This window comes from Prionailurus bengalensis, chromosome B1, assembly GCF_016509475.1.
Source record: "Prionailurus bengalensis isolate Pbe53 chromosome B1, Fcat_Pben_1.1_paternal_pri, whole genome shotgun sequence".
NCBI classification, from domain to species: Eukaryota; Metazoa; Chordata; class Mammalia; order Carnivora; family Felidae; genus Prionailurus; species Prionailurus bengalensis.
This window is the reverse complement of record NC_057344.1, coordinates 155,936,532-155,959,714: the sequence shown is the minus strand read 5'-3', so window position 1 is coordinate 155,959,714 and position 23,183 is coordinate 155,936,532. Positions and strand designations below refer to the sequence as shown.

The window sequence follows — 23,183 nt, the reverse complement described above, 5'->3', positions numbered from 1 at the left end:
ATGAATTTCAAGTTAGGTATTGTGGGAAAAGATGGATTAGTAGGAAAACCTGAGACTATCTTCCAGGTGAAGCCGGAGTTAAATAACTATGTCTTGGCTTGATGATTATAATTCCCATGCAAAAACAATTGTTCACAGAGACCAATAAAATCCCTTACTTAAGATCTCTTTCCTTTTTATTCTGTTTTCAAAAAACCGCAGTTGAAATCTGGAGAGACAGCTGCCAACATAGCTAGAGAGCTGGCTGAACAAACAAGAAATCATTTGAATGCTGGAGACATCACCTACTCAGTCCGTGCCATGGACCAGCTGGTAGGGCTCCTAGATGTACAACTCCGGAACTTGACCCCAGGTGGAAAAGATAGTGCTGCACGGAGTTTGAACAAGGTAAGGACTTCAGCTATATATTTTTAAAGCTGTAGTAGGATCAGTGAGCCTTCCTTGGTTAATTTCTCTCTATAAAATTTGTTCGTTCTAAAGAGCATCACTAGTTACATTCAGTCTGCTTCACTATTTTATTATTAATGATGGCCCACCCTATTTGGCCTCTAAAGACACAATAAATGATAATCTCTCTCTTTACAAAAAATGTAAATTTTTTGAATTTACAATTCTATTTTCTTTAGTGTTTACTGTTTTGAATGCTAAATTCTGGCAAGGTCAATATGAGTAAATGTGATTTATTTTGCTTCTTTTCTTCCTTTTAAACTTTTATTTTAAAATAATTACAATAAAACAAATGTCTAATTGCTATAAAAAAAGTGTAATAAGTATAAATTTAGAAAATAGCAACAATGAGAAAGGATATTAGCAATTCATTAAAGATGTTTTAAAAATGAAATGACTTAATCTAATTAATATTATACTTAAAAACTCATGAGGCAAGTAATTAGGTTTTAATTTGTATTTCCTTTTGATATTTAAATTACCCAGATTTTACTTCACTATGTTAACACTTGGAAGGTTTAATTGTATTTCAGCAAATCCGAATAATGAAAATAATACATTTTTAAATTTCAGAGAAGATACATTTCATATATTCTTATTGATACTTATAAATATACAATATATTTATATACATTATATAAACATATACAAGCATTTTATGTTTATTGCATATAACCTATACACCATATAAGCACTTACCTTACATAACTATGTAAAATATATTTTACATATTTATAAGGAATATAATTTATTACTTATAAAATCACATGGTGAAATAACTCCATGATCAAAAACAAACTAGAATTGCTACCATCAAATGGCATATGTTCCCTAAAAGATATTTGTGCAGGAGAAGTGATCAATTATGGAAACTGGATTTTAAGGCCTTGAATGTCTGATAGTCCTACTACTGTATAAAGCAAGAATTTGGCAGTAACAGACTAAAGTCCTCAATGGAATTCACTAAATGAACATTCTCCTTTAGAATGACAAATGACTTCTGAGTGGTGTTTTAATATGTTAAGTTCTTTTGTGTCTTATTAGACTAAAGTCTCACTGATAAAGATGGAAGAAATTTTTCCAATAATGATGGTTGGATATAGGAAAGCCTACTATTTTATCTGGCAAATACAGTTTTTCCTGCAGTTTCATCCTCAGAAAACAGATTTCTGTTTTATCTAGTAGATATAAATTATTATTAGAGGTTTGTTTTTTTTTGTTCATGCTGAACATAAAGGAGTTATTTTGTCACGTATACCCCTGACAGAATCACAACCAAGTCCCTGATAAAATGTAATCCACAGCGGCCTATGTAATCTGGGCATGCTGTGATTTTAATGTGTTATTACCCAGGCTGACTGGATGCTATTAATGAATATTGCCGCCAGCTATTGTTATCCTAATGTACTGGAGGTAGTAATTTCTATTAATGTTACATATCCATAACATTACTTGTTATAGCAATACTTTGTATCTTTATTTAAAAATGATGTTGATGTCTGACAATATCAGGTAAAGCTGGCAATTAATGTCACATTCTAACTGGCTACAGCTAATCAGCTTGCCTACTCTGAATATCAAATAACTACATAATGGGCAAATTTCCATTTGTGAAGCTTTTTAATGCTTTCTTTTGTTTCCCATTTGGCTCTTTTCAGTTGTTTATGTAATGTGGTTTGTCATATGTTAATTTGCATGATGGGGTAAGGAGATGGGAGGGCAAAGGTTATTCACATGCTTGCTGGCTTGCTCTCATATCCTGTGGTTCCCACTGTTCCCCGAAGCAGTTATAACCCATCAGATTTGCAAAGTCAACTTGGTACAAATCAATTGAACTCCACATTGAAATTCTGAAGGGTTTAGAGTCCTGCAACACCGAGATGCGAGATGCGAGTCAGTGATCCAAATGACAGCGCTGGCAATTTACTTGCACTCATTCCTCACTTAATTCTGTAGAGCAGTAACTGCAGTGTGCTCTTTGAAGAATGCATGAACTAAAGTTGGGAGAGTATTAGCCACACAAAAGGCATCAGAGTAACTGCTTCTTAAACCTGGGTAATTTTCTCCTTCAACAATCAAGGCTACTGAAGGGAAAAAAAAAATAGGGAAGTGGAAGAAAATCACAATCGAATTTATAAAATTTTGTGTCATTTATTTAAACAGGGCAGTTAAACTTATTAATTATTCATTCCATCATCAGAAAAAAAAAATGTTTGGGATTGAATATGAGTTGTTGTTAACCTTTTGCCCAGAAAAACATCACTCAGTGTGCAAACAAATAAAAACAGGCTTCTTATCCCACAGAAGTTTCTAAAATGTACAATTTTTTTTTGGTCAAAACTGTGAGAAGAAATTATTCAAGAAATAAAAGCAGTGATAAGTCAGAAGATGAATCACATTCTTCTAATCAGAAGTTACTTATCTGTTGGTATCTTTCCCTTGGAATCAAATAACCATAATGAATGGACATTTCTATTTTTCTGATAAACAGAATTTTTTGTGTTTGAACATACGGTTTGTGGTGCATATTAACCATCTCTATAATCTCTAAACCACAAACAATGTGGGTTCCAAAGTTTTGATATAACTTCCTTAACTTCATGTCTTCATTTGTGGCCCATGAATTAACCGCTAACCTGATGTGAAATGAATCATTTCAAATAACTGAAGTGTAATGATTATTACTAATTTCTACTACATTTATTCCCAGATTTCCTCCCATCATTAACAACTTTATACCATACAGTTTCCACCTGGCTTATTCTGAAAGGGCGTTGGCGACTGTCTTTCAAGCCATGGCTTACATTTTGCTGCTGCTTAGCTTTCATTCTCCTCTAGAAAGTAGTGCACAACAGAATAAGGTGTTTTGTGTAGATGCGTTCTTTTATTTTTCTTGTTTTCTTCTGTCACTAACTTGTTTTTTCTATTCTGTGTTTAATCTGCTGTCTTAATGGATTCAGCTTCAGAAAAGAGAGCGCTCTTGCAGAGCCTATGTCCAGGTACTTTCTGCGTTTTTATAAATGTGTTAAGTTGTTGAATTGTCTCTGTTGGTGATAGCATTGATGGGCATCTGATAGCAAAACGGTAACGTACCCTGTTGAGCTAAAGGGATTTAAAGGGAGGGCATGAAGGGTGGGGACAGAAAGACATATGAAAGGGTATGTGCTGAAAAGAAATCTGGCAGTGCCCATGCTCTGTCATCCAAGATGAACACAGACCAACAAGGAGGTGTAACTTGGAATGTGAGAATTTTGATCATAACTGAAAGGTGAGTTGGGTGCAATACGTAAATCTCTAATTTCTTCATAGAGGTGTGTGTGTGTGTGTGTGTGTGTGTGAAAGCATTTCATTAATACACTGGGCCAGCTAATATTTGAGTAGCAAATCATTCAGAAATGACATTTAATCAGCCATATAAGATAACGAATAGTCCAGAATACTTGGAACATCGTGCTTCTGTACCAAAATATTCCACCCACATGGTGACTGTCTTACCTTCCCACCCATTATGAACATTTTAGTCCTGATATAAATATAATTTTTCTCCAGCTAACATGTTGCAAATTGTTTCTAAGCAGGGTAGAAACCATTACTTTGTTTATGGGGTCTGTGTGAAAAGAATGGCAGAAACAACTTTATAGTTATTTTTACAAGACAGGAAGGCAGTGTAGAGGTTTGAAAATTTTTTTTTTCCTTTTTCCCCTCTAGGTTCTTTGGCTGGTCTAATAATTAAATTGACATAAGACAGATTAACAGGAGAAAAAAAACAACTTTAATTCCAGATGTACAGGAACCCCCAAAGACATGAACTGGAAGGCAGTCAGGCAATTGAATGTTATTCTAAACTGAAGAATGGGATAAGGACCTGAGGCTTTAAAAAAGAGGGACAATAATTTACATCAAAAAATATTAGAACGATAAGCTTTTAATGTGCATTTTACTGTATAAATTTATGAATCTTTGAATGTAAGGAACATTCAGCTGTTTTTTTGTTTTTTCCATATATATATATATATATATACACACACACATATATCTTATATATATTCTATATATAAGATATATATATCTTATATATATATATTCTATATATAAGATATATATATCTTATATATATGTATTCCCTTAAGATATATCTCCTGTCCTCTTAGTATGTATAATAGGTAGAGAAATTGAAGTATTCTTCAGCAATGAAAGCTGAAGATCATTTTTTAGCAATTTTAGGATTGTTTTTGATTGCAATCTATGCTATCCCTTTAATAGGGCCTTGGAGATAATTAGCCTTTTGGTATTTAAATCTGTGAAATGCATGGTCATTCAAACATGAATCTCTGATGGAAAATTAATAGCACAGTTTATTCAATGGCTGATTTCCTGGTGTTATAATTGCCTGGCTATGAATAAATGTTTCAGTTATTGACTAAACATCTGATAAGACCAAATACAAACAGAATATTTGTGAAGTAGAAATGCTCTGCTCACTAAGACATGGCATTACTTCTATTCATTTTAACATAGATGATCACTCTATGAAATTCTAGGGTAAATAACACTTTAAACTTTATTTGAATTTTAAAGACTTGTTTTATGTTCCCTATTGTTTCTAGGTTTGGAGCACTTTCTGAGCTATGTATACGATAGGTTTAAAATACACTAGAAGTGCTTTATGCATTAAATTTGAAAAAAAATGTAGCTATTTAAACATGAGATTCTTTAAAAATGTGGCCTTTACATCGGTGTAAACAATGATTCTTCTAGGTTTGACTTTGACCATCAAATCCATTTAGCTTTTAATTGTTTAGAGGTACTGTGTCTATTCTATGATTTATCTAGATCAGTCTTTTACTTCTTTATACTTCCTACATTTGTTTATTAAACATAAAAAGCACAGTAAAAACTGAACTATCATCTGGCAGCCATGATAACTGAATACTGTTCTGTAGGTGAATAATTAAAAGGTGATTGCTTTGATTTTTTTAAATAATATGCGAATCTCCTAATACTCAGTATGCTTGTACCTCAAAAAATTTAACAAAAACAAACAAAAAAATTGGGTCCGGTAGTTTTTTTCATTTAGTTTTAATATAGATTACACTAAAGTCTTTGTTCACTACCAAGAGATAGAAACTGATACAAGTCATAGTAAAAAAAAAAAAATCATTATCATGTCTGGGGCAAAATAGATACCTTCATTCAAGAAGAGAGTGTTAAGTATTATGCCAAGAAAGAGAAGTAAGGCTTGTGTTACAACTGTAACACATACTGTGATGTCCTATATTAATAAAAGTTACCTTAAAAATGAAAATGAGTTCACTGAGATCTGGAGAGATGAGATGATTGGCCCAAGGTCAACCACTAGCACCGAAGGCACTAATGCTGTTGTCCTAACGTGTCTGTAATGTTTTTGCAACATGAACAGTGATTTATTGTTGAGAATAAATGCATTTATCAGGCACTAATTCTGTGGCCATCACTGTGTGGAGCAGTTTGCATAAATTCTTATTTAATATTCACAACAATCTTTTGATATAATTATAAGAGAGAGAGAGCAGGAGAGGGATAGAGGAAGAGGAATAGAGAGAGAATCCCAAGCAGGCCCCACACTGTCAGAGCAGAGCCTGATGTGGAGCTCAAACTCATGCACTGTGAGTTCATGTCCTGAATGGAAATCGAGAGTCAGATGTTTAACCTACTGAGCCACACAGGCACCCCAATTATTGCTATTTTTAACTTAGGGTAGAGAAAATGAGACCCCGGGAGAAAATTAAGTGACTTTAACAAGATCGTACCATAGTAATGAAGGGGGTCCTGAATTCAAAGCTTGGACTTCCTGATTCTGAAGCTCATGTTCCAAATCCCTAAGATATGGCTATTCCAGAACTGACTTCATTTTTTGGTGTTAGGAGTCAGGATAGATCTACTGGTTTACATTTACTGATTTATTTTATTTTATCTCAGGGATTATATAGAATAAAATAGTTTTATTTTCCTTCTTGTTTGAGGTTCAGTTCACATGGCTGTTTGGTAATAATTTTGTACTGCTAAGTTCAAATACACACATAACTTGCTTTGAGGTCCTTTTGTTTTCAGAGGACACTGTGATCAAAACATCATCATATTAAGAAAGGAAAAAACAAATAGAAAATACGGTAACGCTGTGTTAAAGGAGGAACTGTAAAACTGTTTTCCAAAGTGACTGCACCCTTTTACACTTCCAACCAGCAATACATGAAGGTTTCACTTCCTTCACATCCTCGGCAACACTTGTTATTTTCTCTCTTTTTTGAGTATAGTCATTCTAGTACAGGTGGATTGCAAAAGTCCTTAACTCCAGTCATGGAATGGGGGCTTGGGTGGGTGTGGGAGTGTGGTACGTGAACCAGTGAAAAGTCATATGACTCCAAAGAGACATCCGTGGTTTTCATGAGACTCTGGGAGTGCAGGTTGACCTCAAACCACTCAAGAACTGCTTTCATGTTGTATAAACGAAACCAGAACTTAGATTTTCATTTTTTTCTCAATTGTCAACCCTGTGCCCAGTTTTTAAGTAGTAATGTTTGTTAGCATTGTTCTCTTCTTTAGAAGGAAATATTAAGAAATACTGGCATTCATTTTTCACAGTTTTAAAAGCAGGACATTTTCCTAGCTAAGCATTATATATATTTAAAAAATTTATCAGCCTTTCTTTTTGTTCTCTAGATCTCAGAGGCAGCACATATGCCCTGTAGATTCTGCAGTTGACCTTGCTTAATGGATAATATAAGAACATACAGTTATGGATATGAATCTTTTGAGTCATCCTTTGGAAGCTGCTATTACCTGCACAGTCAGGCTGAGAACTGATTGGAAAAAATTGGTAGATAGATGCAAATGAACACACACACAGTTTTCTTCCTTCCTTCCTACCTTCCTTCCTCCTTTCCTTCCTTTCTCCTTCTCCTTCTCCCTCTTCCTCTTTTCCTTCTCCTTCTCCTTTTTCTTCAAAGGCAGATGGTTTGTGTTCTTTAAAGCTTACAAAGAATTTGAAACACACTTTTAATTTTAATTCACGACTATGATTTGCTCATTACGGATTTGTTAATTTAGTTTGTTTGTTTTGCCTTAATTATCCACTAGATATCTCTGGGCTAGGCACCAGCAGTGCCAAAACAATGTCTGTCTCCGACTATGGAAAAATACCGCATAATAATTAACAACAGAAACATTCAGGAGTTAATAGTTGAGCACATGAGCCCAATAACCTTATCAGCACTGGGATACAGCAACGCACATAACAGGCAAAATCCTGCTGTGATATTTCTAGGGGCAGAATATAAACAATACAGTAAGTATGTGAAAAATATGGCCTATGAGATGATGATAAATACTAAGGAGAAAAAGAAATGCATCACCAAGTTGATATTTGAGCAAAACTCTGAAGGAGGTGAGGGAGTGAACTATGCAGATACATGGGGAAAAGCACTCTCGTAGAGAAACAGAAAATTTCTGAGGTAGAAACATGCCTGTGGTATTCCAGGAGGCCAGTGCAACTGGTGCATTGTGATTTTACATTTTTTTTTTAATGTTTATTTTTTTGAGAGAGAGAAAGAGTGAGACAGAGTACAAGCAGGGGAGGGGCAGAGAGAGAGAGAGGGAGACACAGAATCTGAAGCAGGCTCCAGGCTTGGAGCTGTCAGCACAGAGCCCAAGGCGGGGCTTGAACCCACAAACCGTGAGATCATGACCTGAGCCGAAGTGGGATGCTTAATGGACTGTAACTGGTGCACTGTAAAAGAGAAGAGGGTAAAAGAGGTAGCAAGGGCTCAGATGTGACAGACCATCATAAGGATGCTGGCTTTTATTCAGAGAGACACAGTAAACCACTGTAGGTTTCAGAGCAGAGTGATGACGTGACCTAATGTGTTTTAAAAGTAAAGAATAGATTATTGGAGGAAAATTAAAGCCTGAAACAGGGTGACCAAGCACAATAGGGTCAAATAGACTCATTTGAGTCTCACTGAGACTCGCTGAGTGTGAGATGCTGAGATAATTACTCAGGTTCAGGATTTCTTTTTAAGTGTACCAAACAGGATTTGCTAAGGGATCATATGTGACATGTCAGAGAAAGGAGTCAAAATGACAAAAAGTTTTGCCTGAGCTTCTGGAAGGATGAAGTCACTATTTATTGAGACAGTCTGTCTGTGACCAACTTGGGACCAGAACAAAAAGCACTTCACTTTGGGGCATGTCAACTTTGAGATTCCCGTTAGTTGCGCAATGCAGATGTTAAATATGCAGTTAGTTATATAAGCATGCAGTTCGGCTGAGAGATCAGGCTAGAAATCATCATTTGGCAATGTTTCACTTCAAGTGGCATTTACAGCCAACGTGCTAGATGAATACATCAACACAATGAGTGTAGAGAGAAGAGGAAAGAATCTAGGACGGAGCCCCAGGATACTGCCATACTCTAAGAGTTCAGGGAGAAAAGAAACCAACAAGAGAGGCTGAAGAACAGCCTTGAGGAACAAGGGAAACCTGCAGAGCATGGCATTCAGGAATCCACTCCAGTTCGTATTTCACAGAGGAGGTAATAATGTCAATGTCTGAATCTGCTCAGAAATGCTGACACAGGTTTTCAAGGAGAAAAGTAATGTCAACTGTTGATTAATTGAAAAAAATCCCAAAGCCCATATATCTATATTATTATGTGTACTTTCTGATTTTTTTTTTACCTATTCCTTTCATTCTTTTGTCTCCAGTGCAGACTTTCTTGTGAACCTAAGTTGCCACTTGCGTCTTGGACAAAGTGCAAATTGAATTATGCCCGTTTTACTTGTCTGCCTTTGGTGCATGAGACAGGAAGGATTCTAACCTCCATTTATACTGCTAGGAAGAAATTAATGAGTATTTTCAAGTTCCTTGTTTGGTCACTTAATTGGCTGTGTGACAAAGAGCTCCGTGGTGCATGTCAAACAACTTTCAGAGTCCTCTAATGATTTGTGCTTTGCTTGACTTGTGATACTATTCTGTGTGGCCTGTCAGGCTGGATATCCTTGTTAAAGTGGCTAGAATAAATTGGCTAGTGGTGTGCATACAATGTAGTATATTAACTACAGCAACAGGGAGTACTTTTAGCAGCTCTTTCAAGAGATTTCGATGTTTGCCCATAAGCATCAAAGCCAACCCAAACTTTCATTTAATATAATTAAAAGGACATCTGAAAGTAGTTTGAATCACAGCAGGTTCTTGAGGTTTGGTAACCCTTTGTTAAAACCCTGTGAACTTAATATATTTCACAGCTTGATAAATCTGCACTTGATTTGTGTCAGTAAGAGAGAAAATATAAATCTGCACCCTGCGTGTTTCTGGTGCCCTGAACCTATTGCTGGAAAACATTGAGATCAAAGAAAGTGACTTCCATCGACAAAACCAGAGTAGTTTTCTTCAGAGAAAGAAGTTGTAAGAATTCTCTCCTGTAAGTTGTAGTTATTAAATGCTGTGAGAAAGCAGTCGTTGAATCAAAAGACAGTGAAACAGCATGTAATGTAGCAGAGTAAATTATACAGGTTATCATTTAAAACATGGACAGGTCACTTCATCTATCTCATAATTAAAAAACCTCCAAATGACAGATGTTAATGATGGAGATCCTACTTTGACGTGCATAGAACATCATTCTGCGGAAATCTCTCAAAATTCCTGTGGTGAATGTGTCAGGTCAAGCAGTGATGGCTGCTTTACAGTCATTTCTGACTCTTCCATTTTGCACATTCCTATAAATAAACAAAATGTTCCAGCTGCTCTTTGTATATACATGGTTTATGAATGCTTCGGGAAGTAATTCGTATGAGGGTCAAAAAAAACCCTTCTGTTTTTAAATAAAATATTTTCATCTGAAACAAAAACATTTTCCCACTTCTTTTCACCAAGTTGTATTCTCTCTTATAATTTTCTAACCAAAGCCTGGGTCATTAATTAATTGTTAATTTCACGTTCTTTCTAATGCATCATTGCATTCTGAAGGGTTTACTTTCAGAAAAGTTTTAAATACATAGGCTATATAAATATTATTTCTGTGCAAAAAAAAAGGATAGACGTCAGTTTACTTTGTTATTTCTTTAATATCTCTATGATCACATAGCTAACCAGAAGGAAAAAGATATTAAAAATAGCATTACAGATTTAAGACCCTGCTTTCTGAAGCTATCATTACCTTTTCTGATGCAGGTCAGAAAAGAAATGGAAGTTTTAAGGTATAATTTGCAGTAAAGTAGTTGCCTGATGGCTTGGAACCAAACAAATGATTTTTTAGTACTGCTCCCTACAGAGTTATAATTTTGATATTTTCCCTTATCTAATGTATGAATTTTATACAGCTCGTAGTATCACAAACTTTACTATGGTGACTTAAACAAACCAGGGTTTTATTCATATGCATAAAAAAGAAATGCAGAACAGGATTAGCATGAAAATTCCACATCAGAGACCAAGACTTCATCTGTTTTTTCTGTTCTATTATCTTTAAAACATGTGCTTCCATCCTCAAAATGAGACAATGGCAGGGGTGCCAAAGTGGCTCAGTCGGTTAAGCATCAGACTCTTGGTTTTGGCTCAGGTTAAGATCTCACAGTTCATGAGTTCAAGCTCTACATTGGTCTGTGTGCTGTTAGTGTGGAGCCTGCTCGGGCTTCTCTCTCACTCCCCCTTTCTCTCTCTGGCCCTCCCTACTTATACTTTCTCTCTCTCAAAATAAATAAAGAAAAAATGAGACGATGGCTACTTAGGTTCCAGTCATCACTTCATGCTAATCTCTAAACAGGAAGATCTCCCCATCATCTCCCCAGGCATTCAGCTCTTTATAGCAATCACTATTATCAGCCTCTTAAAAATCCTACCAGAGAAGACTATTTTTATTCTTATCCATGTTTTTGTGATCAATTTTATTTTTATCAATCTTGTCATACAATCACAAAACCGTATTGTTCTCTCTGCCTACATTAAGGATTTTGGGGTTAGCTTGTGGCAGAACCATGCAATGGGGCAGCATTCCTCCACTGAAAGGAATGACCGTGTAGAGATTGCATCATGGTTTATGTCAACAAAACAACTTGACCCTTCATCAGTAGGAAATGGGTTGAATAAACTGCTACACCAAATAATGGAATACTCTTTAGCTATGGAAGAAATGAGGTAGATCTTGCATTGATTTAGAAAGGTAGGTGTGGTGTATTAAGAGGCAAAAAACAAATAACAGCATACTTGTAGTGATCACATTTGTTGGTATAGACATGTAAATATTTGTAAGTCTGGAAGGATCCATGACAGTTAGAGTGATTTCTTTTTCTGGTGAGGTTGGTGGTGTTATCCCATAAACCATCTTTCAGGTTTTAATTTATACACTTCTGTATTAAAAAATACATTACAAGTGTATACTTTTAAATTTTTTATTAATATACATTATTTTATATATGTAGATGCCCTACTTCAAAGTGAAATTTCATATAACTGAACCGATTTTTCCCTCAAGAACAGCTTCTCTGGGTGTTTTTTCTCTTTATTTTATAACCATTCTACCAGTTCTCATAAAAATATCTAGAGTCATTATTATTTCAAGAAGAAGGGCTTTTTGGATGTTTTTATGGTTGAATTCATTTTGAAACCAGTGGAAACTCTCCTCCCTTCTGTGATACAACACTCTTCTGGCTCCTTTTTCTTCATCTCAGGTGTTGACAGTTCTTTCTACATTTTCTCTATCATTAATGTTTCTGGGCCATCAATTCTTCCTCTACTCAGTTTATCTGGGTAATGTCGGATGTACCAATGGCTTGTTTCTTACTTAAATTTATGTTGCCTAAACCTGTATGTCAAGAATGGATGTTTAAGTGAGCTGCAGCTGAGGGGGGTAAGAACATGCCCCAGATGTGCCACTTTGGCATACTGATTATTTGAAAGCAAACATACTAAAATAACCCTTATCTTCCATTAGATTCCCCTATATATTTCCTAGTCAGTTTCCCACAATATACTGTTCCTGAAAGCTTAAACTCTTTTCCTTTATCTTGTCACTTCTTTACAAATATATTGTCCTTTTGTTTAAAAAATCATCTAAGCTCTCAGTCCTAACTGCTTCTTTAAATCTTTTTTCCTATGTAAGTTCCTATATGCACATAAAAATATTAAATAAAATTTGTATACTTGTCTTTGGTTTATCTTATGTCAGCTTAATTGTCAGGTCCCATTATAGAACCTAAGAGATTGGAGTTGAGGAAAGATTTTTCCTCCCTTACCAGGCCTCTGTAGACCTTTTAAATTGATGCTATTCAAGTACATAGCATTCAAAATAGGGAAACCAAGAATTCATTATGTTCAATGCCCTCTGCATTTTAATAGACAAAGCTTTGCTTCTCTTTTAAATCTCTACTTTTCTTCATCCCCATAGCCAGAATGCATGGATTTGAACCCTGGTTCTGCCCTACGTTAGCTAATTAACCTTAAGCAAGTTACTCAAGTTCTCTCAGTCTGTTTTCTCACCACAAGATGAGGATAATAATCACTTTTACCTCCTTGGGTTATTGTCAAAGTCAAAGGAGCTGATGCATAAAGCATTCAGATCAGAGTTTGGAACATTCTCAATAAATATTAACCATTATAATTTACATCACTCCTCTACTTGAAATTTTTCAGTGACTTCTTGTTGTCTTTAGGAAGAATTGCACACATGCTTTGCAAACATCTTTGAAAACGTGCCTTCACTTACTGTCTTGTCATGGAACCCTCAGCACTCTTTGCTCTGCCATAGGACATCTTTTCAGTTCCTTGGAGGTGCTTGTTCTCTTTCACCTCCAGAACTATATGTACCTGCTCTACCTTTTGCCTGTTTGGTCCATGTTGAATTTAAACTTGGAATTGTACTTCACGGAGCCTTTTCGATACAGTGCTTGAACACTGTTTCCACTATGTTAATGTTTGCCATGTTTGTACTTGTGTAATTAACTGCCCTCACTATATTGTCATCACTTTTAAGGACAGGAGAACATCTGACTTTCTTGCAGCATCTCAAATGAAGGTACTTAGTTAATATTTGGTGAATAAATGTTGAGTTAGCAAGACGTTTGAATCAAGTTTATAGCTCTAATTACCTTCTATAACACAATATAGATTTGACAGCATTCAATCATTTAATTCTAAATTAGATTTTTAAATAGTACAATAAATTACAGTTTGCTAAAAGCAATACATTTTTAAGCAACAAGGGATGTCTTAAAGAGGCAGTCTTTTCTATGAAATTTTAGTTTCATCTTGTTCTACTGTTAAGGGCTCTTATTACTACATTAAGGTCAGTTGTGTTATATAATCTAATTTTAATTAAGACTTGAAAATGCCAACACTTCATTGTAATATAAAAGGGAATTCAGAGATTAGTAGTTTTTATATGTTTAATAATATTAAATGACAGTGATTGTAAAAAGGACCTTAGGTTTATTGATCAGATGTGTAAATATCAGTCACTCAACTTGACTTCTAATAAAAAAAAATCCAGCACGTTCAAAACTGTTTTTGAAGACTCCTCTAACATTTGACCTTTAAAACTTTGATTTGAATCAATATATAAAGGTAGATTAGAATACAATGTGCCCTATTCAGCAACAATTTTAAACTTTTGCTCTATTTTATTTTATTCCCAACTGATAACTTTCATATCAACAAGTCAAAAATGAAGAATTAAAGAAAGTTTAATTTTTAAAAGTATAAATCGGTATAAACTATGTTATGTATTATATATGTAATTATATATTGTATGTTTTATAATATATGTCATATATAATATTATATACACACATATATATAGGTACAAAGCAGGGGATAGGAGCAATGAACACATTTAATTCTCTTTGTCTGCATATCCTGAGATTTATACATGAAGAAAAATATTTAAACATAACTGTATATATAATACATGAGAATAAAATAGCAATGTTCAGCATGATGATTACAGTATATATTGGCAAAGAAATACTATATTCAGGAGAACACATCAAAAAACAAAGATATGGAAGTAAAGAGTAAAATAAAATTTCAGATTACTGGAGAATTTGTCAAAAGTTTGTCAGCAATTTATTACCTTAAATTTATGCACTAAGAGGGAATAATTGCTCTTACCTTTGTAATGGGCTGCCTAATGATAATTTGCATATTTATAAATGTTTGTTCTACTGTAATACAAAATAACTTTTAAAAATAATGAGTAAACTTAATATAGAATTCCTTTTCTATTCTGTTTTTTTTTGGGGGGGGCAGGAGGCATCTTCATAATTCTGCTTTCAATTCATCCTTTGATATGTTTTCAGAGAAAATTTTCTAAAAATAGATATCTAAACATATAGCTCCTTTGTTAAAAATACTTAGTGGCTTAATATTTTCTATGCAGTAAAGCCCAAACTTCTATCATACTGAATGAAGACCTTCTAAGATCTGACTTGTACCTACCATTTCTCCCATCACACTCACCTTGTCTCACTCTCTTTCCAGGCACCACACACTTTCCTCATCCTAAACTCAACACATTCCCTGCCTCCCTACCGCTTTAGTTTTGTTCTAGTCATTAACTTGCTTATTATGTTCTTTAGCCTCAAATTTCCTCATCATAATCAAGGAAAGTTTATTCATCTTTTAGTCTCTAACTCAAAATCAAACACCTTCTGGGATCTTTTCTTGTTCTTCCTGTGTAAGAATTCATTACTTTTTGTCCCATATGCTGTGAGTTTTTAGCTCTATTTTGTGCTTACCTTCTGCCTTGGAGTGTAGACAAACTGAAGGCTGACTCTATGTTTTTCTTCTCTTTCCTAACCTCTTCCAACAGTGACTTCCCTAGTTGTTTGCATATCATACATACTTAACAGGACCTCATTGCATTACATTGAAAGTGCACTTTGGTATACTTAAAAACATTTTGGAAAGCTGCTTTGTAGAATATATTGTTGTTATGCATAGTGGATTGCATTTACTACAATAACCTGTGGTTCTGCTTTTCTCCTTTTGAACTCTGATTCTCTTCTTAATTCTCTCTAATTCAGCCTGTCTTCCTTCCAAATCATGCGATGATATCTGAGCACTTTATACCCTCAGAACACCTCTTGGGAGACATGGCAAAAAGTTATAGAACTAGATGTTTTCATTTTCCTATTATATATAAGGTCATTAATGATTTTGCTCAATGAGCACTTATTGAGTACCTAAAATATCTCAAGGCACTAAAATTTACTTTGGGAAAACACCAGTGAACACAGTCTCTCGCTATGAACATTGTAATCTAGTGAGAAAGCCAGACCACAAGTATGGATAGTTATAGTCAAGGTGAATAAGTACTAAAATGGGAACCCATTATGACATTGAATCTCTAAATGGTAAGGATACAGATAATATTGGCTAGTTCCTAGGGTTTTTTTCCTTTGTACTTACGTATCTTTTGCTCTTATAAAACCAATACCTTCAGAGATTATTTTTTCCTGCTAGCATGAAAATGGAGAAAACTCACTTAAGTTTGAATCTTCACTGGATGGCAGTCATTCAGCAAAAAGTTATTGAACACTTCTATGCCACACAGTTTTGGCGCTTCTAAATGCCTTCATGAGGCATACCTTTTCTTGAGTGAGAGATCTAAATTAGTCATGTGGATAAGTAACTAAGATAAATATTTTATATACTTTAGGTAATGATACATGATACAGAGAAAACAAAACAGATAACAGATTTACAGGTAGGGGGATTCTCCCTAGGTATGCTGATAATGGAAGAACTCTTTGTACTTGAGCTAAAACCTAAAAAGAGCTTATGATTAAAAAGCCTATCTTCAGACAAATGCAATGGTGGTAAAGTAATATATCTTTTTACAAAGCATTCATTCTATTTGGATCTTTGGTGGTTTTCAAGTGAAGAGAGAGGGGTCACTAAGTTCTCCAGGTGATTTTGCTTTCCTAGTTTGAGATTTACTCCCCACTCTTGAGTAAGAAGTGCCATTGACATGTTTCTCATCACTGATGCTAGGCTATTTCACAAGCATGAACTCTTGGAATAATGACAAAAGTTGTTACTAGAGAGATATATAGCTGGTTTTCCCCCAAATTTTTCACAGTATTTATAGCAATTAAGTAAATGCTTCCTTTTGAAATAGTATGATGATACACTTCATAACATTTTTTAGCAAACATACTACAATTATATGCTATGAGTAAAACTAGTCAAATGAATTTGTTTAAGATCTGAATTTTATGATTGGTGGTCCAATAATGGTGTGTAATGCAAATGTGTATCCAGAAGGATATGGGATGCCCATGATCCTGGGGTGAGTTCAAGTGACTTTTACACTTTCTAATTTATTTTTGATTTTTAGAAACAGTCAAAAGTCACTTTAGAGTCTATCCATAAACTATACAACTGTATAATAAGAGTAATATCTAATAGTCAAAAGCCCCTGACTACCCCTCATGTTGGAACATAATGAGATTTACCTTCTTGTGTAGTTCTCACTTTGTTGACTGGTTAGAAAACATAAATATGTTCAAAGACACACGGAAATTCAGTGACTATTAGAATGCAAATTTCCAGTGCTGTCTCCTATCCAGTTTCTAGTGTTTTACAAAAAATAATAAAGTGAGTTAGCATTTTGTTTCTGACAAGTACATTTTTTATTAAATTTACTTTTCTGAATTTTAGATTATTTCAGTCTGTACCTGTCAAAACCATTAGGTGATTTTTTTTCCTCCCAGATCAAATCATTTTTTGAGAATATAAATTTAAGATAAATGCAAGACCAAGCATATTTTCTTCCAAACTTATCATATAAATTTTAGATTAGAAAAATATAGCAGAAAAAGAGAAATCGGTGAGAGCTGTTGGACATTAAGTGATGTCCCAGTACCTTACTTTAATCAAATTTATTGTACATTCCCTGTTTAATTTTGGTTCTAAGCATAGGTAAGCTCATTTCCTTGTAACCAAATAAAATGAAAGTCAATATGTTTGTAAGGAGATGTTGTTGAACTGATGAAAGCAATGCAAATAACTAGTTTGACCAAACACACACACACACACACACACACACACACACACACACTGACCTCATGTCATCATTTGTGGATAAAATATACAAATGCAGAAATGTATAAGGAAAACAAAATATAGATATTCTTTTGTCACTGAAGAGTTGTGACTATTTAATTGGCATCATTAAACTGGTAACAGGGACATATCAGCAAACTTTGGAAAGTTTAAACACTGTATTACACTAGCAGAAAACAGGACAGTTTTTTCAAACCTCTAAAATACACATTATGAATTATTTAATACACATGTTCCTGTACTCTCCTATTCTTCACAGCTTAAGGTGGCATCGTCTTACAGCAGTTAAGTAGTGAAACAGTTTATGAAGATTGCATTGTAGAAGTTATACCTTACAGATCTCACTTCAGAACGGATATTTTGTAATTATCAGATAGGACATGTGCTTCATTCAGTGAACACCCCCCTCCTCCCAAACTGGATTTGGATATCCAATGAAAGTCAATGTAAGATTATACCTTAAGCACGTGTTATGAGCCAGGCAACATAAATGGATTTATATTGCCAAGCAATATAAAATGGTTATATCATCATCTCTAATTTACAGATGAGGTACAGACAAGTTAAGTAACTTGCTCAACATCACACAGCTAGTAAGTGGCACAGTCCAAGTACAAACTCAGGAGATGTGGTTGCAAATCCCATACTCCAGTTTTACCACTACAGGATTCTGTCTCCCAATCCTTGTGTTGCCATTTCCTTAAATTTACACTTAAGCAGTCACAATAGATGCTTTTTAAAGAAGAATGAATAAATATTAGATTTGTGTCTTAACCCATCCAGGTTTTAGGACTATATGTTATGTCTCCCACTTCTACAGTAAACTTGGAAATCATTTGGGCTGTAATAGAAAGCTTCCTTAAAGATTATAACTTATTTGGGAAGTTGCAATGGTACTTAAAATTTGTAACTATAAAAAACACTGCACTACATACATTTTTTGGGTTCAAAACGAAGATAAATTAGTAAGGGGTGCCTTTGGTTTGTTACCCATTCAAACATGGTATTTTACCTAAAGCAGTCTGTTGTAAATGGGTAGCCTTTAGAACATTTTCAGAGTTGACTACAGTTGTTTGTTTTTCTTGTTTTTATTGTCTTTTTTCCTCCTTTTGCATTTTTTGAAATTAAAAAAAAATAAAAACAATAAAGGGTGGAGCAGAAATACTGCATTTATCCCTAGTAAAATTTTCCCTGAGGTAAGGTTTAAATTAATCAGTGTAAGATTGTTAAATAATGTTAAAATGGCTGCTCCTTAAAGAGCAGGCATACTTTCTGTTGCATGTGGGGTTTTCAGAGCATTTCCAATGAGTTCAAAGGATCATCTAATCACAGAAAGAATACTGCTTTGCACTTGAGAGATTGAGGTTCTCTGGCTTCTGAAGATACCTAAACTTTTTTTGTTCATTTATTTCCTATGTGGCACCTCCTTTTTGGCATATCCTGTTGGCATTATCCCTATGGAGGACGTCCTGAAAAGCAGATCGTTTTGTTGTGATCGGAAATGCTTTTGTCTGACTTCTAGGTCATGCTTTAAACTCAGAACACATGACAAAACTAAATGACAGAACTATGTCAAAACGCCCAGTCATTAAACTCATGAGAGATTTTTTTGGTGTTCTTTTGCTAGTTTTTTTGTTTTAAATGATGCAAAATATTCAAGTTGCGAGTGGGACTATTTTAAATAAACGTCCAGTGATGTTGCTTTTTGGCCAGAACTTGGAATCGCGGGGGAAAAATATCAAGAAAAAACAACTCTTATCAAAAGGCAAATTAGTTTTTGAAGCTGGTGTTAATTGGCAGCCAAGGTGTTTCATTATGAAGCTGAATTTTTAACAGTTGTTACTTGGTTACTATGAAAACACCAGCCAGAAGAAAACACTGCAGTGTAATGGATATTTCTTCAATCTCTCCTAATCCTTCTTCCAGTGTGTCAGTAACGTGAGTCTTGTTTTAAAACACCCATGCGCTCTGTAGAAAGTGCCTGTGTTGGCCGTTTATTCAAGTTTATTTCACGATTAGATACATATTTCATAATCAACGGTATCAGGGATGATCACTTTAAAACTGCAGGTTTTATATTTTTCTATTTTGCAATTCTCCGTTTGAATGAAACCTTAGGAAGACCTTATTGGGAGAACTTTTTTTTTTTTTTCCTTTGTAACCTAGAGCATAAAGCTAACCACGGGAAATATATAAATTGTAACTAGGGAGATGATTCTTTTGGATCAAGCAATGAGAACTCTGGTGCTTTATCTCTGTGGGTACCTACTGCTGGTTTTTTTAAAAAGGAAAACACCTAAGGGCTACAGGTAGCAATTTCCAACTGTTTACTCCCCTCCCTAACAGTAAACAGCATGAAGAAGGTTTTTCTTCGCACATAACATATCCAAAGCCCCTGGGAGTATGTATGCTTTGATATATTTTTTTCCCATTCTGACATTTTACCAGCTGGTTAAGAAAAAAATTTCTTTGCTCAGTGAGTCCTCAACCTATAGGCAACTAATTCTTATATTGTCCTGTCTATAGTCATCCCTTTCATCTGTTGTATTCAGCATGTAGTTTTATGGTGATGTATAGAAAAAAAATCTTTTTTTTTTTCCTGTGGGTAATATGATAAAAGTGTTGGTTTCAATTACTTGCCAACAGTTCCCCAGCCAAATAATTTAATTATGTGATTATAGTCTTATTGAAGCCTTTGCTATTGATTCTAAGAAGCAAGCACAGATCTATTTGTTGTCCTTCAAAACAAAAGCTGATTTTTCTCTTGCCTTGCAGTCTCAGCTAGGGTTTTAACAGAAAAAAAAAATAATGAATGCTTCTGCTGCAGCATGTCACAGGGGAGGCTGGGACAATACTGAACTCATGCACACCGCTGATCCTTGCTTGCTGAGCAACATGTACACCTGGATTTCTGACAGCTCTGTGAGTTCACTAGAGACCTCTGTCATTCTGTTCATCCTCTTGTAGGCAATGGTCGAGACAGTTAACAACCTCCTCCAGCCACAAGCCTCAAATGCATGGAGAGACCTGACTACAAGTGATCAACTACGTGCAGCGACCATGTTGCTTGACACTGTGGAGGAAAGCGCTTTTGTGCTGGCTGATAACCTTTTGAAGACTGACATTGTCAGGGAGAACACAGACAATATTCGTAAGTGGCCTTTGTTATACAGAAGGGCCAGAGACCCTTGTACAGCAGAAGAGAGAAAAGAAAAAAAAAATATGCGGTAGCCCAGATATTATGAGTGATTTTTATTTCAGTGGAGATCAGTGATTCTTTTCTATAATTGGAAGGATATCACCTGCCATTGGCTTAAAAGGGTCCTCATAATCAGGTATGTTATCCTCCTTAGGACATTCCAATATTGGATATATTAACCTGAGATCAATCACAGTGAGGTCCTTTGCTTTGTATGTCTGAATGTATCTATGCATGTATTTGTGCTATTTAAAGTTTTATCCTCCTAATACAGTGCTTATGGGTCACTTCGGTTATAATAAGAATGTCTCTGAATTATATACTATAAAGAAATCAGTCATTTAAGTGAAGGTGATAAAACCATTTTTTGTAATTGTGTTATTGGCTCATAAGGAGTGTAAATCTATTTTTATTGTGCATAAGGATGTAGCTGACAGTTTTATTTCAGAAGATTTGATAAAGCTGTTTCAAGCTTATTAGATTTAAAGACACATCAATTTTGATACCATAGTGCAGCTCTAGATTATAAAAATATTTTTACTTAATTCACAAGATAAAGATACATTTTGAAAGTAAACTTAATGTAAATGATGAAGTATAAGGATTTGAGCTTGAATTTTAAATTTTAGGCTTTATAATTGATACATTTGTATTCTTATTTACCTGATTTTAATAGCTTGGTTTGCTTTACTTTAAAATACTAAAGAAATACTTTCTAAATGAAACATTGAAGTACTATAAATTTTGACTACTATAAATTAATAGAACATTAATTCCAGTGTTTTGATTTCAGAAATATTTTAGTGATTTAGGAAATCATCTTAGCTTTGGTGCATTTCTCAGTGAAGACTGATAACTCTTTCCATTAACAGAATTGGAAGTTGCAAGGCTGAGCACAGAAGGAAACTTAGAAGACCTAAAATTTCCAGAAAACATGGGTCATGGAAGCACTATCCAGCTTTCCGCAAATACTCTAAAACAAAATGGTCGAAACGGTAGGTTAGCGTTTGTTTGTTAAGCATGATGAAATTGAACTTATCATCAATGCCTTGTTTCTTGGCTTGGGAGTTTATATCTGCTATCCAAAAGCTCTCCTCTCATTCAACTATTGTCTTTCTCCTCTTATCTTCTGCACCAGCAACACTGCAATGTACGTGTCCACAAAATTCTCAGTCAGATTTGGAAATTGTTCTGTTCCTTTTCAGTTCGAGTAAAATGTCAGACACTTGAAACTGAGGAGAATTAATGACCAACAAAATCCAGATATCTGACTTTTTTCTTCAAGGGAGTAACTCCCCCCGAGTTGACAGATTGAGTTTATAAAATTTTTAATGGACATTTTAATTCCAATTTTAAAATTGTACGTCTTTTTTTCCTTATTCATTTATTTTTGAAAGTGTTTCTATGATTTTTCTTTGCAACACATACAGAAAATTTAACTTTGAGAAGATGACTTTGGGGGTACCTGGGTGGCTCACTCAGTTGAGCCTCCAACTTCGGCTCCAGTTCATGATCTCACAGTCTATCAGCACAGAGCCTATTTCAGATCTTCTGTCTCCTTCTCTCTGCCCCTCCCCCGCTCACTCTAGCTAAACAAACAAACAAACAAACTTAAAAAAAAAAGATGACCTCAGGAAAAGGAATTGGTAAATGTAGGTCAGTTTAATACTAGAGTAAATTCACTGAATGTAATTAGAATTAAACTCACTGAGAACTAAACTGTGAAAAAAAATTTAAATATAAAATAAACCCAGAGAAAATATGTCTCAAGTGTCACTAGTATTAAATTTTAAAATCATTCTCTTCACTACTATTGAATTTTTTAAAACATTCATTTTCTTTTTTTTTTAAGTTTATTGATTTATTTTGAGAGAGACAGAGACAGTGTGAGTGTGCAAAGGGCTGAAAGGGAGGGAGAGAGAGAGTCCCAAGCAGTCTCCTCCACACTGTCAGTGCAGAGCCCAACATGGGGCTCGAACCCACAAAACTCTGAGATCATGACCTGAGCAGAAACCAAGACTCCATTGCTTAACCGACTGAGCCACCCAGGCACCCCTAAAAAACCATTGTTTTTACAAACTAAGTGAGATCCTCTGACCTATTAGGTGATAATGGGAAGATGGCCTCAAGTTGTAGCAACCAACTCAGAGCTGGTGTTTCATAGTGTCGGGTGAGGGGTTAAAAAAAAAAAAAGAATAATACCAAGAAAAACAAAATATGGCTGTTGTCAGCTGAACACAATTATTTTTTAAGTGTTGGAAATGTTATAAGACTAAGCATATAAATTGTTCTATTGCTAATCCGACTATGTGAATTTTGAGGCAGCAATCAGATTTTCTGTGGAGCAAAGTCATATTTCTACATTAGCTTTCTAACTGGTTTCCCTCCCTCTACTCTTTCCACCCCCCAATAGGATATCCTGTTGACAAAGGGATCT

General features: G+C 34.8%; 1 protein-coding gene across 23 annotated transcripts in view; it reads left to right on the top strand.

The window, feature by feature from the left end:
- ADGRL3 (adhesion G protein-coupled receptor L3) overlaps positions 1-23,183 on the top strand; it is an 827,855-nt gene that overhangs the window by 678,035 nt on the left and 126,637 nt on the right. For 18 of the 23 annotated variants that reach the window (XM_043572585.1, XM_043572597.1, XM_043572586.1 and 15 more), the window contains 4 exons: positions 202-387; positions 3,408-3,446; positions 20,515-20,698; positions 21,619-21,741. In XM_043572585.1, coding sequence (XP_043428520.1) covers positions 202-387; positions 3,408-3,446; positions 20,515-20,698; positions 21,619-21,741 — 532 coding nt within the window. The remainder of the gene's footprint in view (positions 1-201; positions 388-3,407; positions 3,447-20,514; positions 20,699-21,618; positions 21,742-23,183) is intronic. The other 5 variants (XM_043572595.1, XM_043572588.1, XM_043572598.1 and 2 more) reach the window with 1 other exon arrangement.